The sequence below is a fragment of the Kogia breviceps genome, chromosome 8, assembly GCF_026419965.1.
Source record: "Kogia breviceps isolate mKogBre1 chromosome 8, mKogBre1 haplotype 1, whole genome shotgun sequence".
Lineage (NCBI taxonomy): Eukaryota > Metazoa > Chordata > Mammalia > Artiodactyla > Physeteridae > Kogia > Kogia breviceps.
In genome coordinates, this window is record NC_081317.1 from 84516356 (window position 1) to 84532957 (window position 16602).

Consider the following 16602-nt stretch of genomic DNA (forward strand, 5'->3'; position numbering starts at 1 on the left):
GGAAGCTACAGCACTAGCATAGGCTGATGGATAGCCGATTAGAGCCCTGATTAACCATGTGATTCAAAGACTGGGAAATATATTGTCTAAGCAAGATTCATCAGATGCAATCAGAATTTCAAGTGGTCAGATGAAATTCAAATGTGTATTGTGGCTTTTCCTCCCCTGGTGCTTTTCCTCCTAGGTTGCCTTTTTTCCCCCTCTCTTTCCCCAAAGCTGAAAAATACTTCTTTGATGAATCTGCTCCTTACCCTAAAGCTGTCTGTCTGTTATTCATCAGAAAGCAGGTCGCAGTTCAGTGAGCAGAAGAAAAGATTTTAATAGAAGCTGTGCCAAGGGCTGTAATGCATCATTTTAGGGCCCTAATTACATTACAATGACAAATATCAGTGGTGACAACAGCAATAACCTACATCCTTTAATGGCTGTGCTGGAAAAGGAGTTTGGGCCCCAGCCATTAGATTAGACTCAGTTTCAAAACATAGGCCATTAGAAGTGTGTGTCCACAGTATTATTGGCTGATTGCTGAAGCCCAGTGGAAAGGCCTGTAAATAAATGATGCCTCCCTAAAGCTGGGTCCCGTGGGACAAAAGAGGCAAAATTAGATGCCCATGGAAGCAGCAGTGTTTCCGAGGCAACTTTAGCTTTCAAAGTGAGGAATGACCCGCTTAATTTTATGAAATCACACACACACACATCCTACCCGCTTGCTGCCAATTAGCCTGACCAGGAAAATCCTTTGGTGTGACAACTTAAAGAAATTAAGAAGTCTTTTAGACAAAAGGAGAGCTTTAAAGAAAAAGTTTGGAAGGTTTCTACCCCCTTTTTTCTGTTATGTATGTATCTTAACATACATGAATCAGTAAAACGACCTTTTGGCTTTTCTACATTTATTTTTAAGGAAATGTAGATGTTTTTTCATAGTTGCTCAGACTTAACATGGCCTAGGCCCCACATTAAAGGAGCCAAATAAGTACCTCTTGGTCTTTATTTTGACAGATGAGTGAGTTTCCTTAGGGTAGTTTTTGTTGCCTGGGTTATGTAGGCAAACTAGAGAACTCAGTTTTCTTATGTGCCCACACATTTTTCAACCCTCCCAGCAAGGGACTATTTTATTTATGTAAACAACATAATGAGGAAAATATGCTTGGCAGATGGTTCTAAGCATTAGAATCATCAGTTTGGTTTGCCCCAAAGTATCTCATTATCTTTTATTCTCTCCCCCTCCACCTCTGCCTACAAAAAGCTTAACAACCAAATGCCTCTGAGACTAGTGCTTTCAGTCTGATGCATGCTGCTCTATTTTCTCAGCTCGCACTGGAATTTCACCCTGTAACCACTGTGGTATGTTCGGTCCAGGTGGAGAGTGGTTTGGTGATTCCCATTGCAGATTTTCATGGTGGTTTAAGCATTCTTAAAGGATAGCTAAATGCTCCACGGGGCCAGGGCAGTAAATTAAATCAGGTCAGCTCAGTTGGGTCCTTATTCACTGCTGCTTATTGGTATTGGGATTTTGTCCATCCTGTTAGGAATGCAGGCTGGAAGGGAAGGCTTAGGTTTGAAACTTCATGGTGAATTTGTGTTTTCTCTTGGCTGGCAAAGTTTTTAAGGTGCTGGTATTTAAAAGATTGCCTAGCCACAAAGTCAAAAGGGTTGCTGATGAAAGAAGGAAATCTAGATTGCGCAAGTGGAGTGTCGCTGTCATTCTGGTAATGACTTGGCAAGAAAAGGAGAATTTTTGTCCTCCTATAAAATGAGGAACTGACCCTGGATGGAATTTACATTAAGAATGTCTCAGGAATAGTAATTGCTTTATGTTTTCTGTCTCCCATCACTTATTGCCTCTCCTTTTTCCCACTCCATCATTAAAATATAAGCTGTTTTGATGGATGTTTACTAAACTTACTGCAGTAATCATTTCACAGTATATATGTAAGTCAAATCATTTTGCTGTACACCTTAACCTTATAGAGTGCCATATGTCAATTATATCTCAATAAAACTGGAAAAAAAGGTTTTTTGTGTATATGCATGTAAAAACCCTGTTGTCTACATGTCACGTACTAAAGTATATAAGGAACCATCTGATAATGTAAATTAAGGTGAAGATCAGTGAAGTTCTGGGTGGCTTTTTAAAGAAAACAAACATAGTGGTGGCGTTTGTTTCTTTTTTTTTTTTTGACTTACTGCAGAATCCTATTTGTCTAAAATTTGAACACTTACCAAATTAATAGAGAATAAGCTCTATTATCTGACATTATTGGGACTTTTGCAGATCTCTAGTACAATGGTAATTAATGTTCCCAAGGTTAGTCACCATATATAAATAATTGCTTTCTGCTAAGTATAGGAGGATTTTAGCATGTTCTAAACCTCTGCACACTGAAAACCCTGGTGGGACACATTTGGAAATGTTAATGGTTGACAAAAACATGCCATTTCCCAACAGTCTATAACTAAGGATCTGAAGTAGTCAGCTCACCTGAGTTGGTTGGGTGCTGTTCTTTAAGGAGGTTGGGGACTTGCTCATGAAATCTCAGTGCCTGTGTTTAAAGCAAAGGCTGCAAATGTCGAACTCCAGTGAGTTATTAGGTGAGGGAAGTTGGGGTGTAGGGAAGAATGTATCTTTACCATCTAAACTTAAAAAACGCAAGGTTTTACGTAAAACCACATTAGAATGAACAAGGGTCCCGTTGAAGGCTTCTGAAAACAGATTTCCAGTCATGAAAATTAAATTCCTTTTTATGTTGTCCTGGTGCTTGAAGGTTGACTTTTTAAGATGAATGCTGGTTAATAAATTGTGCTATTAATGTGGCACTGTTGTCACTGCCTCCTTTTAATGGGCTTGCTGATGAGAGTTTTCCTCTTCCTTAGGAAATCCGCCAGCCAGAATATAAAGTGCGTTTTAATATCATCCTGTTAATATTTCGGGAATTTGTAACCAGCTGACTGTTCTCTTTATTGCTTTCCTTTCCTTTTTTTTTTTTTTTTTTTTTTTTTTTTTTCTTTTCTTTGCAGGCAGAGATTGTCAAGAGGCTGAATGCTATCTGTGCACAAGTCATTCCTTTCCTGTCCCAAGAGGTAAGGCAGTTGGTTTCAAGCATTGGGCTGGAAGGTACCATTTTAGTGGTTTTACAGATAAAACGGACTCCTTGGCCTTGTCTGTCTCTTGGTGTTTGTATTGCACATTTCTAAGATACAGTGTTCGCATTTCAACTTCTACACCTTAATAACATTCAGTGGAATATAATTGTGTTTATATAATGGAGTATTTTCTAATGTGCTAAGCAAAATTTAGTTGTTAAATCTTTTGCTGTCATGGACTATGTAGTGTTGCTCAGAATTATGACTTTGTCATAATGGCATCTAATAGGGGAGATTGAAAAATTGCCCAGAAGACAAGAGCTTGTTCTATACTTTTGTCACTGGGCATTAAGAGTTGCCAGAAGATATATCAAACAGAAAGCCTTTACATAGTAAACAAACTGATGTAAGTTTTGGCTAGCCTCACCAGGCCCCTACGTGCAGCTCACTTAGCTTTCTTCTGCTCCGGCTAGTGGAAGTGCGCACGCTGCCCACAGGTGCATACACAGTGGAATGAGGAGGTGCATTTCTAGTGCATGGTGGCTTTTTGTTGTTGTTGTTGTTTCCTCCTCTGCTTGCTTGCTTCCTTGCTTGCTTGCTTGCTTGCTTGCTTTTAGTAGTTACAAAGTTTAGGTGCACCAGCTGGAGAGAGAGAGTTTTTGCTTCTGGACTACTGAATCCTTCATTTGCTCAGGTAAGATCAGCTGTGAGAAGGAAGAAGCTAATAAATGGAATAGCTGCACATGTTGCAGCCACAGTGCTTGGTGTTGTGGGCTGGAAGGCACCGAGGCACTTCCCTCCTCCCCTTCAGTTGTGTCACTGCTTTTCAGGAGAACAGTTCACCCACCTGCCTGCCAGTGGGCATGCGCTGAGGTTAGCATGCAGCCGGTATTTGAGCGTTCATGTGTGTTATAGATATGTGGATCCCTATCTGACTTCTTATTTGGTCTGAGCTGGGTTAGACCTCAGTAACCATGAGGAACTTTCATGGGAAAGTTTGGAGCGCCTCCTTTGGGGGCGCTTATATTCACAAACCATGGACCTAAGTTAATATCCTGAACTCAAATGCTCTTCTGGATCACAAATAACAAAGGATGTCTTTCTCGTCCTTTAGCTGTGACCACAAAACCACCACCCACTATATTCCCATTTACCTATTTCTACTCAGGATTTGCTTGTTGACTAGATTACATGGAGTGTTGAAGGAGAGTCAAGGGGCCTGTTTACATTTCTTTAGGAAGTCTGGCTGCCCTTTGCCTGATCCAGACCAGCGTGTATTTCTTATTACTTTAAGCAGCTCTGCTTTATGGAGGTGGTGAATGGGAAGAATGTGTAACCCACCATGCTGTGACCAGGCTGAGGTGTTGTTCCCCAAGGCAGAGGGAAACGTTGAATTTTCCCTGGGATGGTATTAGATTTTAGGCTTCTGAAGACACCGACTCCTACACATAATCACCAGCACAGCTTATTCCCATGGCATTTTTGCAGGATCTGTGGGGTTATGTTCAAATGTGGGAGGAGAGCTTGGGGTGTTGGTGGAGCTAGCTGATATGCCAGTAGGTCGTTTTCCCACATGAGTTATGTTGTTTTGTGTGAGCAGGCCCGGTAGGAAGAGACTATGTAATGGTAGTGGTGCTGAGCAAGACTGGACTGGAATTAATTGGCTAAGGAAGTCGTACCCTGTAGAGGAAAGCCGTGGGGAGATACTGGCAACTCCTTTTCTGCCTTAAGCTGGGAGGATAGGCATCATAATCTCACTACTGACTGTTTATTTCCCCAATACTTTTGACATTTCTTGGTTGAAATCCTTGACATGTGTAATGGATGACCTCTGTCATGGTTTTCTAAATCCTGATGCTGTGTATATCTTTTCTTCTGCTTGCTTTGGATTTAATTGGCTCTTCTATTTTTTAGTTTCCTAAGGTGTGTGTATGTCTTTTAACGTGTGGGCAACAGACATGTTTGTTGCCGTCCAGTCCGAGCCTCTCGGATGTTTTGTGTCTGAATGCTGCCCACCTTGTTTCCTCTTCTGGGCATTCTGTGAGCATCGCACTGCTTGCCTCTACCCTGAGGCAGATGGACTGTACTCTGGAGGGAGGGCAGGAGGCAGGTTATTAGAGGAAGATGAATTCTATTTCCTGTCTCTTCAGAGACATGCAAAATCACTGTTGCATGGCTGCAAGTGTCACTTGGTGCTAGGACTGAAGGCTTTTAATCTGATCTTTTAACACTGGCTCTCTGTGTGACAGACTCACTGCCAGAAGGGCAGCTGCGGCATTAGAATTTATTTTAAAATATTTTTATTTGAAAAGTAAATGATTGTATTTAGAAAAAAGAAGAGCATTTCCTGAAGACTAGAGCATAAGCTATAGGACAGTGTTTGGAGGGGATTTTTGGAGTTTGGCAGGAACAAGAAGTAAGTTTACAGACATCTAGATAAGTCTATTTTTAATTTAGCTCCCATGTGCTGACTAATGTACCTGCTTAATATTGCTTGTGTCTAGTGTACCACAGTTTCTAAAATTAAAAAAATATGTACTGAATGACAGCTGTTGAATAAATTTAGTTTTAACTGCAAGACATTTTTTGGGGAAATGAGTTGTATAATTGTAGCTCAAGGACTCGAAGTGTGTCTATGTATGTAACATCAGAGAAAAGCATTTTCCTATTAGATTTCACCAAAACACTTAAAAAATTATAGCCAATATCTATTTTAGTGATGTGCTTATTGTACTTGTGTACAACTACTTCCAAAGCCCCAGGTGTTAAACAAAGATATTGCCACCTCTTTTCATTAAGTGAGTTAATTGTCACTTACAGTTCTTAAAATTTCACAGGAACCTTAAAATCAGGATTTAGAGAAACCTAGTGAGTGAGTCCTCACCTGTCGGAAGCTGTTCTTTGCTCCCACTTTTTGGCTTCTAGGGATGCGTGAGACTTTTTGGAATTCTGCTGCCTTCAGATTTCTTCTGTAAAAGGCAAATCTCAAAGCAGTAAATGGGAAGTTCTTCTCTGTCTCACTTCAGGTCTCATTTGCTGAGGAGGAACTATAACCAACTTCCTGTTGGCAGTTCCCTAAGCAAGAGATGGCCAGGGATGATGACAGTCACATCTGGGTTGAGTCCTGGCTTCCCTGTTACAAATTGCGTGGCTTACTATAACCTAGTTAAGCTAGGTGACCTTTAGCAAGTGATTTGCCTCTTTAAGCCTCAGTTTCCTCATCTGTAGGATGAAGTTAATAATAGCATGGAACATGTATGATTGCTGTGAGGATTCCCTGGGATTGTCTGGTGCAGCTTAGCACGTAGTAATGAGCGGCTCCTGAAGTTGACTGGCAGTAGTAGTAGCTGCAGCAGCAGCTGAGAAGCCCAGAGTTCCCTCCTGAGAGGACCTGGAGCCAGCCCTCCCTCCTCTTTCTAGTCATTGCCCTTTGGAAGAGTGTGTATTGTTTATCTTCCTCTCTGATGTGCTTATAGGGGAAAAAAGTATCAATTAAAACAACCCAGGGCTGTGAACTAGCTAAAAATCTCCATGAGGCATATTAGGTTGCCTCAACAGTGATTCTCTTCTAGCTCCCAAAATTAATTTTCCAATTTAGCAAACGCCCATCTCTCCCCAACCAGCAAGCAAAGATCCAAAACATGACAACTCTTCAAGGTGTTCACGCTGTAGAGTTCGCCTCAGAAGACACAGTGATTTGGGATGGGCTCTGTGTTCCACACACATTGTGATCTAAAAAAACAAATTTCTAAGTCTAGTTGGGGGACTGGCTGTTTTCAGAATACCTGGTGGCTTAGTTGGAGTTAGTTTTGTTTTTACAAGTAGTTTCTGTGGATGGGCTCTCTATCAGTGATTTCAGGATATAGCGTGTAGTGCTTTACTGAGCACTCAGCAGAATTGAAGGATGCCAGTAAGTACTATCTCCAGTGCCCCCCAGCCCCCCCTTTCCAGGAACATACCTTTAGGGCAATTCTAATGTAGATTGAAAACTATGCACCACTTGTTAACTAACACCCTGGCAGCAAGGCACAGTGTTCCTGCTAACTTGGAATCAGACCAGCTCTGCATCTTACTGGCTTTATATTTGGAAAGTTGATCTCTGAGTTGTAATATTCCTGTAGATGGTGAGAGTAACCCCATTTTTACAATGTGTTCTGTATGTATTAAAATGTAAAACACTTCGGATAGTAAATGCCAGTTTTTGTTGTTGTTGTTTTTAACCTTTTCTGGGAAATGAGTTTTATTCCAGCTTATTTTGGGTCCCAAGACATTTGGAGAGGAGGGAGGCACTTGGTAAAAATCTGGGAAGAGTTGAAGGTAATATTTGTGAATGGGCGGGCTGGTTGGCGGTCTTCCTGTGAAATAAGCTAGGCTCGCAGCTCCAGGGGCTGCTTGCAACAGTGGGTGGTTAGCTCCACACAGATGATGTTTCAGAAGGGCGGGAATATTTTATTTTTTTGGAAAGCCTGTAAGGATTGTCTTATCCTGTTATAGATTAAGCATTAACTAAATGTTGGGCACTAGCTGAGGGTCTTACTTAGAGGGCAGTTGTGCTTTTTGAGGACAGTTGTGCTTTTTGTACTCTTTTTCCCTTGGGTTATAAAATAGTTTATTTTTGAGATGGGCAGGGTATGGTTTGTGGTGACTAACAAGGTTTTCTTAAGATGTTTGAGAACTTCAAACCCCTAATAAGCTGTAGGTCAGTAATGTATTACATGATGGTGACGTATTACGTGATAATTTAAAGTTTTCTTTCCTCAGAGCACCATTTGTATTTTTCAGAAACTTGTTGCTCCCCTAACAAGGAGCAGAGTTTATTGGAAGAGTTATGTTATGTGTGAGGCAGTGTGTTAAGAGCCTGAGGTCAGGCAGACTTGGGACCAAATCCTGGCTTAGCCACTTGCTTCTTTTATCATGTTGAACACAATATTTTTCTGGGCTGCAGTTTCCTCATCTGAAAAATGGGGGATACCTGCACTATAGGGTTGTTATATGAGGACTAGTGATAATGTGAAAGACCTAGCTGGGTCTTAGGCTGCTTTAACAGAGATTAAAGGAACAGTGGTTTAGGCAAAGTAAAAGTTTGTTTTTCTCTCACATAACAGTTTGCATAGAAGCAGCTGTATCTAATTTGGTGACTCCACGATGTTGTAAACTCAAGTTCCTTATATTGACGTTCATCGTCCCCAGCATCACCATGTCCTGCCCCAGCCAGCAGGAAGGACGAGAGAACTTGTGCGTTTTCTTTTAAGGTCATGGTGTGGATGATGCTCACATTGTTTGCTTACTTTGCGGTGGCCAGTGCCTAGTTACTTGCCCATAGCTAGCTGCAGGGGAGACTTGGAAATGTAGTCTAGCTGAGTATGCCCACCTAAAACTTAAATTAATGTAAGAGAAGGGATATCAAGGGACAGCCAGCAATTGCTCCTAGATACATTGCTGTGCACAAAATAAAAATAGTGATTTTTTTACAGAACTAGAACAAAAAATTTCACAATTTGTATGGAAACACAAAAGACCCCGAATAGCCAAAGCAATCTTGAGAACGAAAAATGGAGCTGGAGGAATCAGGCTCCCTGACTTCAGACTCTACTACAAAGCTACAGTAATCAAGACAGTATGGTACTGGCACAAAAACAGAAATATAGATCAATGGAACAGGATAGAAAGCCCAAAGATAAACCCACACACATATGGTCACCTTATCTTTGATAAAGGAAGCAAGAATATACAGTGGAGAAAAGACAGCCTCTTCAATAAGTGGTGCTGGGAAAACTGGACAGCTACATGTAAAAGTATGAAGTTAGAACACTCCCTAACACCACACACAAAAATAAACTCAAAATGGATTAAAGACCTAAATGTAAGGCCAGACACTTTCAAACTCTTAGAGGAAAACATAGGCAGAACACTCTGACATAAATCACAGCAAGATCCTTTTTGACCCATCTCCTAGAGAAATGGAAATAAAAACAAAAATAAACAAATGGGACCTAATGAAACTTAAAAGCTTTTGCACAGCAAAGGATACCGTAAACAAGACCAAAAGACAACCCTCAGAATGGGAGAAAATATTTGCAAATGAAGCAACTGACAAAGGATTCATCTCCAAAATTTATAAGCAACTCATGCAGCTCAATAACAAAAAGCAAACAACCCAATCCAAAAATGGGCAGAAGACCTAAATAGACATTTCTCCAAAGAAGATATACAGATTGCTAACAAACACATGAAAGAATGCTCAACATCATTAATCATTAGAGAAATGCAAATCAAAACTACAATGAGATATCATCTCACACCAGTCAGATTGGCCATCATCAAAAACTCTAGAAACAATAAATGCTGGAGAGAGGGTGTGGAGAAAAGGGAACCCTCTTGCACTGTTGGTGGGAATGTAAATTGATACAGCCACTATGGAGAACAGTATGGAGGTTCCTTAAAAAACTAAAAATAGAACTACCATATGACCCAGCAATCCCACTATTGGGCATATACCCTGAGAAAACCATAATTCAAAAAGAGTCATGTACCAAAATGTTCATTGCAGCTCTATTTACAATAGCCAGGACATGGAAGTAACCTAAGTGTCCATCAACAGATGAATGGATAAAGAAGATGTGGCACATATATACAATGGAATATTACTCAGCCATAAAAAGAAATGAAACTGAGTTATTTGTAATGAGGTGGATATACCTGGAGTCTGTCATACAGAGTGAAGTAAGTCAGAAGGAGAAAAACAAATACCATATGCTAACACATATATATGAACTCTAAGGAAAAAAAATGTCATGAAGAGATTAGTGGTAGGATGGGAATAAAACACAGACCTACTAGAGCATGGACTTGAGGATATGGGGAGGGGGAAGGGTAAGCGGTGACGAAGTGAGAGAGTGGCATGGACATATATACACTACCAAATGTAAATTAGATAGCTAGTGGGAAGCTGCCGCATAGCACAGGGAGATCACCTCTGTGCTTTGTGACCACCTAGAGGGGTGAGATAGGGAGGGTGGGAGAGAGGGTGATGCAAGAGGGAAGAGATATGGGAACATACGTATATCTATAACTGATTCACTTTGTTGTAAAGGAAAAACTAACACACTATTGTAAAACAGTTATACTCCAATAAAGATGTTTAAAAAAATAAAATAAAAATAAAAATAGTGAGCATTATTATTATTACCAGTGTTGATTTGAAGAGAAATCACACTGAACCAGTGGTGTATCTTTATGTGACAAACTCTAGCTCTGACTATATAATCAACACAACTTGTATTTTAATCTATCACATAAAATATAAAATATTGCAAAGTTCTTGTTATAGAAGTCTCCTCCAAGGTCTGAATTGTAGGGAAAAAGAGTCACCCGTCAGGCATTCTTTTTTTTCTCCAGTACGTGGGCCTCTCACTGTTGTGGCTTCTCCCGTTGTGGAGCACAGGCTCCGGACGCACAGGCTCAGCAGCCATGGCTTACAGGCCCAGCCGCTCCACAGCATGTGGGATCTTCCTGGACTGGGGCACGAACCCGTGTCCCCTGCATTGGCAGGCGGACTCTCAACCACTGCACCACCAGGGAAGCCCAGGCATTCTTTATCATTCATACATGCACAGGGGACGAAAAGGAACCCCCATGAACAGTGATAGGCCCTGTGGGCCATCTAGGTCTGGATACACAGCTTATGTTTATGCCCATGTTTTTAAAAGCACAAAGATTTTTGAAGACCCCTCTCAGTTGAAGGATGGGATATAGGAGATCACTCATAGGACTGCCATATTTTGTAGTAGACTTGCTGGAAGGAACATGCTGCTTGAAGCTGAAAAAGTTATTGTTAAGGAAGCTGCTTCTTATAAGTGGGACATTTATGAGTCCTTAAATTATAGTTCTTTTCCCCTCATCTATCTCAGACATACTCTTTTGTGCGTGTGTCTTGTCCTCAAACTGGAGAAAATGGGCTGAAAACTTTTGACAGTCTGCCTCCCCTCCAGATCATGAAAGATATATTGGATAAGTCACTCTTGGTTTTGTGGAATTTTAAGACATCTCAGAAAAAGTAGTTCAGGTTGATTGGTTTGCAGCATCAAATTTGATCCATTTTTAATGTCTTGGGCCACAAACCATTTCCAGCCACAACCTGAAGTAACCTGAAATGTATGTACCTTACTGGATGGGGTGAGAGAACAGAAAGTGGCTCCTTATGACCAGTGGCTTCCTAATTCCCATTTATTAAACCCATGGTCATTGTCAGATTTGGAGAAATGGCATTATCCATCTTTAACCTTGTTTTCAACAGGTCGTTACAACTAGTTTCTAGTCATTCAGTGCCAAGGAGGTGATGGATATTGATTGCCCTCCTCCCCTAGTCCTCTGCAATTCCATAGCTAAATTTTCTTGTTCCTTGAGTTCTGTAAGCAGAAGCAGGCTGCTTGGAGGCTGTGGAGGAGCCCAGATTGGAGTGAGCAGCTTTTTTTGCCTTGCATCTGTGAATATTAACAAATGAAAAAAAAACTTCAAATCATTCTTTTGAGCACGTTTAACCAAAGTTCTCTGATCATTAGAATTTTTAGGAGTGAAAATGTTAAGCCTTCTTTCTACTTTTATTCTTATATTTACGTAGAGAAAAGGGAACATTCCAACTTAAATTCTTTCTGGTGCAAATTTAATTTTTAATTTTAACTAACTCAAAACTATGTTTTGGGACTTCCCTGGTGGCGCAATGGTTGAGAGTCCTTCTGCCGATTCAGGGGACGCGGGTTCGTGCCCCGGTCCGGGAAGATCCCACATGCCACGCAGCGGCTGGGCCCGTGGGCCATGGCCGCTGAGCCTGCGCATCTGGAGCCTGTGCTCTGCAACGGGAGAGGCCACAACAGTGAGAGGTCCGCGTACAGCAAAAAAAACAAAACAAAACTGTGTTTTTATTGCCTTGTTAGCTTTTCTAATGAGTAGTAGTTTTGTTTTCTCCAGAATTCTGTAGATTAATTTGAGTGTTCTACATTGCATTTAAATAGTAGAAAATAATACACAATTACATAGTAGTGATAATATGCATTTAAGTTCCGATAGGCTAAGATAGCCAGTCAAATCAATGAATTTCTATTTTGGACTTTCCATAAATTTGGTCCTTTTAATTTGACGGAAAACAAACCCTTTCGCTGTGTTATGAGATACGGTTGTATGTCAAGTGCTGTTTATTTGGCACCTGGCTTAATATGGTACTGAATTATTCTGAACCACATTTTGCATGTGTAGAATAATCATGAAATAGAAGTTGAAAAGTGTGATCATTCATTTTCATATTGTGCCGTAGGGAGGAAATGAACAAAATAACAGTGGTTACATGCACCGGTGGTAGTGTTCTCGCCTCATAATGACACCAGGTTAACTTGTCTTACTGCTTGTTAACTTTGTAAGGAGTCAGTGGCTTGTGATAACATGGTTTGATGTAGGAGAGCTTGGCTGAAATCACCAGAGATCCCCTGATATGTACGCAGTGACACCCGTAAGACCTGAGATCATTCATTAAGTGCCAGCAGCCTTTACAGGACACGTCTGCTTCCCAGCCAGAGCCATTTTATCAGTGTTGGTAATGTGTTCTGACAGTGTTGTATAACTAAGGAATGTCCTAAAGTGACTAATACACCTGGATTGGGGCTTTAGAGGATTTGGACCAGTTTTCTAATTTTTACACTGGGTGGCCTTCCATTTAAAATATGTTTTTTCTCACAATACTGAGTGAGGCATCAGAGAACGTAATCCTGTCCCAAGTTCCATGGTTGACAGATTGACTTGTTCTGCATGGCCGTGTGTTTGGTTGACAGTTGGATATTTGGTGAGATCCTTATGGCCTGCTTCCCTTCAGGAAATGAAAGATGGTTCTCAGGAAGGAGAACTTTTTTCTGCAGGTTTAAATGCGGGCCTCCTTCCAAAGGCAGCAATGCCAACTCTTATCTGTATGTGTCTAAAAAAATTAATGTGTATTTGAGAAACTGACTCATTTCTTTGACTTTCAGTTAGGTAGCGGTTGGATTATTATTACCAGACTTAAGCTTTAAGGTACCTTAAGTTAGAGCTACATTGTCCAGTACAGTAGCCATAACCATAAGTAGCTATCTAGATTTAAATTAAAATTAAAGTTAAATGTGGTTAAAAATCCAGTTTCTCAGTTGCACTAGCCACACTTTAGGTGTTCAGTATCCACCCATATGTGGCTAGAGCACAGATCTAGAACATTTCCAGCATTGCAGAAAGTTCTGTTGGAAAGCTCTGGACTTGTAGAGCTTATTGGACATATCAGTGAAGAATGCCTTGCCTGCATATGAATGAGAATGAAGAAGACAAGGCCAAATGGTCAGCACGAGAAAGACTTGGGCAACATTTCCCAGGGTGTCTCCTGAGAGCCTTAATCCCAAGCTCCATAGCCAAAATTGTTTGGAAAGGCCTGCATACATATTCACCCTCTTTTGAGATTCGAAGCTCTGAGAAGACGAGCGGTTTGCCAGTTATTAGCCAAATTACACCTTGTGAATTTTAAAATTGTATTTTGTATAAGTAATAACCTAATTTCTTGTGGGCCTAAATAACATTTCTTGGGATACCATTTTGGAAAGACTGACTAAAAGAGTTTTGGTTAAATTTATAACTCATTTGTGTTAATAAACTTGGTAGACTTGCTGGAAAAGGCTCTGACTTAATGGATGTGGAGTGACACTTTTACTTGGATTTGATCTGCTCAGGATCAAGAGCCAGAAGGATGAGTGAGTCTCTTAAAGCCAGTGACCTGGGGATATTTAACCTGGAATAGAGAAAGTTGAAAACATGCATTATGCCATTTTCAAATACCGGAGGGTGCACTACTTGTGGAGGAGAATTTAGAGACAGAGTTGTGTGGGAAGTAGTTAGGGAGCAGTCTTCCCTCCTCCTCCAGCCAGGCATTCTTTCTCTTCCTCGACAGACAAGCTTCTTTATCCTTCAGGAACCTTATCCAGGCTGTTCTCTTTGCCTCCGGTTCTTTTCTCCCTGCTTTTTACTTGCAGAACTCTTGCACATTCTTCTGGTCTCAGTTGTCCGGTCCACTTCCTTACGGAATCTTCCTCCAACCCTAAGATTTGATTAGATATTTCTCTGATGAGTGATTTCGTAGCATCCTGTCATTGTCTTCATGGAAACTATCCTGCAACTGTAATTACAAAGCCTCTCGAATATTATTAATTCACTGTCTTGTTCATTAATCCCAGTTCCTTCCACAGTGCTTGGCACACAGTAGGTGCTTAATAAATAATTGAATGAATGAATGAATAAGAAAACAAAGGCTGTCCTTGATGCCCCAGGAAATGTGCTGACCATTCCTGCCAATAATCTTCCCTAGTACTTTAAATCCTACGTTCTTGTATCGTAAGATGCTCTCTGTGAATTGTGTGTGTGTGGGGGGGGCCATTATCTCCTGCTCACTTTCGCATTTCCACATGTCAGGATAAGAATTGTAGTTCATTTTACGTACCTGTCCTTACTACTCCTATACTACCCCTGTCAATAAGAGGGATATTAAAAAAAATTGTAAGTTGTGATAATAGTTTTTTAAATTAAAGTTTTTATTACAGGTACCAGATCTATTGCCCTGCCTCAAAGTATTGGCATGGCAGATACTGTCCTTGTAGTCTCTTCTGAGAAACATACGTTCAACATCTAAGGTATATATATATTCTAGTAGTTTGTTAATGCCAGTTTCTCAGCAGGCTTTGTTGGACTTACAAGCTTATATTGTTTTAGTCTCTTTCGTGTGGAAAAAAAAATTTTAATACTTTGAACAAGTGCAAAAAGTAATTTGATGATGATGAAAGTAAGTAGGCAAGTGATTTAACGTATAGAATTTCATTTTACTGGTCTTTTTTTTTTTTTTTTACAACCATGCTTGTATTCCTTAAATCACAGTCTTTTATTGAGATGTAATTTACGCATCATAAAATTCACTCATTTTTTAGGTGTACAATTCAGTAATTTTTAGTAAATGAACAGAGTCGTGAAACCATAATCAGAATCTAGGTTTTTGTTTGTTTGAATTTTTAAAAATGACAGGTCACAATATTTTAAAGAACACATATTTGAGGTTTTATTTATTTATTTTTTAATCTCCTCCAAATCCCAGTTAGAGACCCCTCTCTCAGAGACCCTTGGCTTATTAATGTATTCCTAGTGGCACTTTATTTGGTGGTGCTGGTAGAAAGTTCAGGCTGGGAACTCATCTCTGAGCGAGCAGCTTGAGCAATGAGAGAGGCCACAGGACTCTTCCTGCTGCAGATTTACTGGGTCGAGAGTAGCTGTCACCACTTGTGGTGAGGCCGCAGAGGAGACCAGCAGGAAGTGGGAGGGGAAATGAGATGTGGGTGGAGTGGGAGGAGAGGAGCAGATGGGGAAGGGGAAGGAAGGGGAAGAGATGGCAGGCATAATGGGAACGCCTTCACGGTTCTAAGAAGATGTGAAAAACTTGCCGTATTTTCTGAGTCAGAGAGTTTACATGTTGAAATTTGAAAATGGACAAACAATGCCTCTTTGGGTCCTATTGCGAGAGTACTTGAGGGCTTCTTCTCCTAGTGTTCATTTTGTTCTTTTGTGACCATTTGCCCTTCTTCATGCTACTTCAGTGTGTGGTACAGTGTTACTTGTGGCTGAGTGAGCAATGTCCGAGTGTTTCTGGTGCTTTCAGAGCACAAGGTGGGAGGAGGCACTCTTTGCCTTAGGGAGCTTCTGTTCAAAAAGTCCTTAAGCACCACATGATTCACGGTTGTAAGCAGAAATAGGGAAGTAAAATCCTGAACTGCAGGTAAAGTTCAGATATGGTATTAGCCCATGGCCATTGCCATGAGAGAAAAGGAAGGAGCTGAATCATGACTTCCATTGTCATTTTAGCTTTTTAGCAAGAGTTTCTATAAAAGCATAGGATGTCAGTGTTAACGGTTCACTGGTGTGTTTCTGGTTTTCTCAGTAAATGTACCTGATATTAATGCCAAGTCAGAAAGATATCCCCACTGCCTAAGGCATCTTTGCTCATCTTGGCAGTTGGAATCCAGTTTATGAAGCAAGAATTGAGCGATCTTCGTGGTAGAAAGGCCCTAACTAGATGTATTTTCTGCACTTCTGTCTCATGGAACTGTTCTTTGAATACTTAATGTAAAGTAGATGATATTTCAGTAATATGGAGAGGTATTTAAGTAATATACAGAAATGGCGGAGAGTAAGAGCTTTTAAAAACTTTAGTTGAACGAATGGATACGTGAATGGAATGAGAGGTATGCATGTTGAATAACTGTACATGTGTTCCTTTGGCTTTCAGTTTCATGGAAGTTTTGAGCAGCCATTGTTGAGTGTTGGAAAGTAAAAGGTAGAAAATTCCAAAAAGAATTTTGTCCATAAACTCACTTGGAGTATTAGATAATTCCCAGAGTCGTCCTACATGTTTTTTGTTTGTTTGTTTTTTCTGCTTTCCAGGTACTGCTAGTTTTCACTACCCTGACAACTAGA

The 16602-nt window shown here is 40.5% G+C and overlaps 1 protein-coding gene across 4 annotated transcripts in view; it reads left to right on the forward strand.

The window, feature by feature from the left end:
- Positions 1-16602, forward strand: part of TLE4 (TLE family member 4, transcriptional corepressor) — a 151450-nt gene that overhangs the window by 30378 nt on the left and 104470 nt on the right. For all 4 annotated transcript variants that reach the window (XM_059071164.2, XM_059071165.2, XM_059071168.2 and 1 more), the window contains exon 5: positions 3019-3081. In XM_059071164.2, the coding sequence (XP_058927147.1) occupies positions 3019-3081 (63 nt within the window). The remainder of the gene's footprint in view (positions 1-3018; positions 3082-16602) is intronic.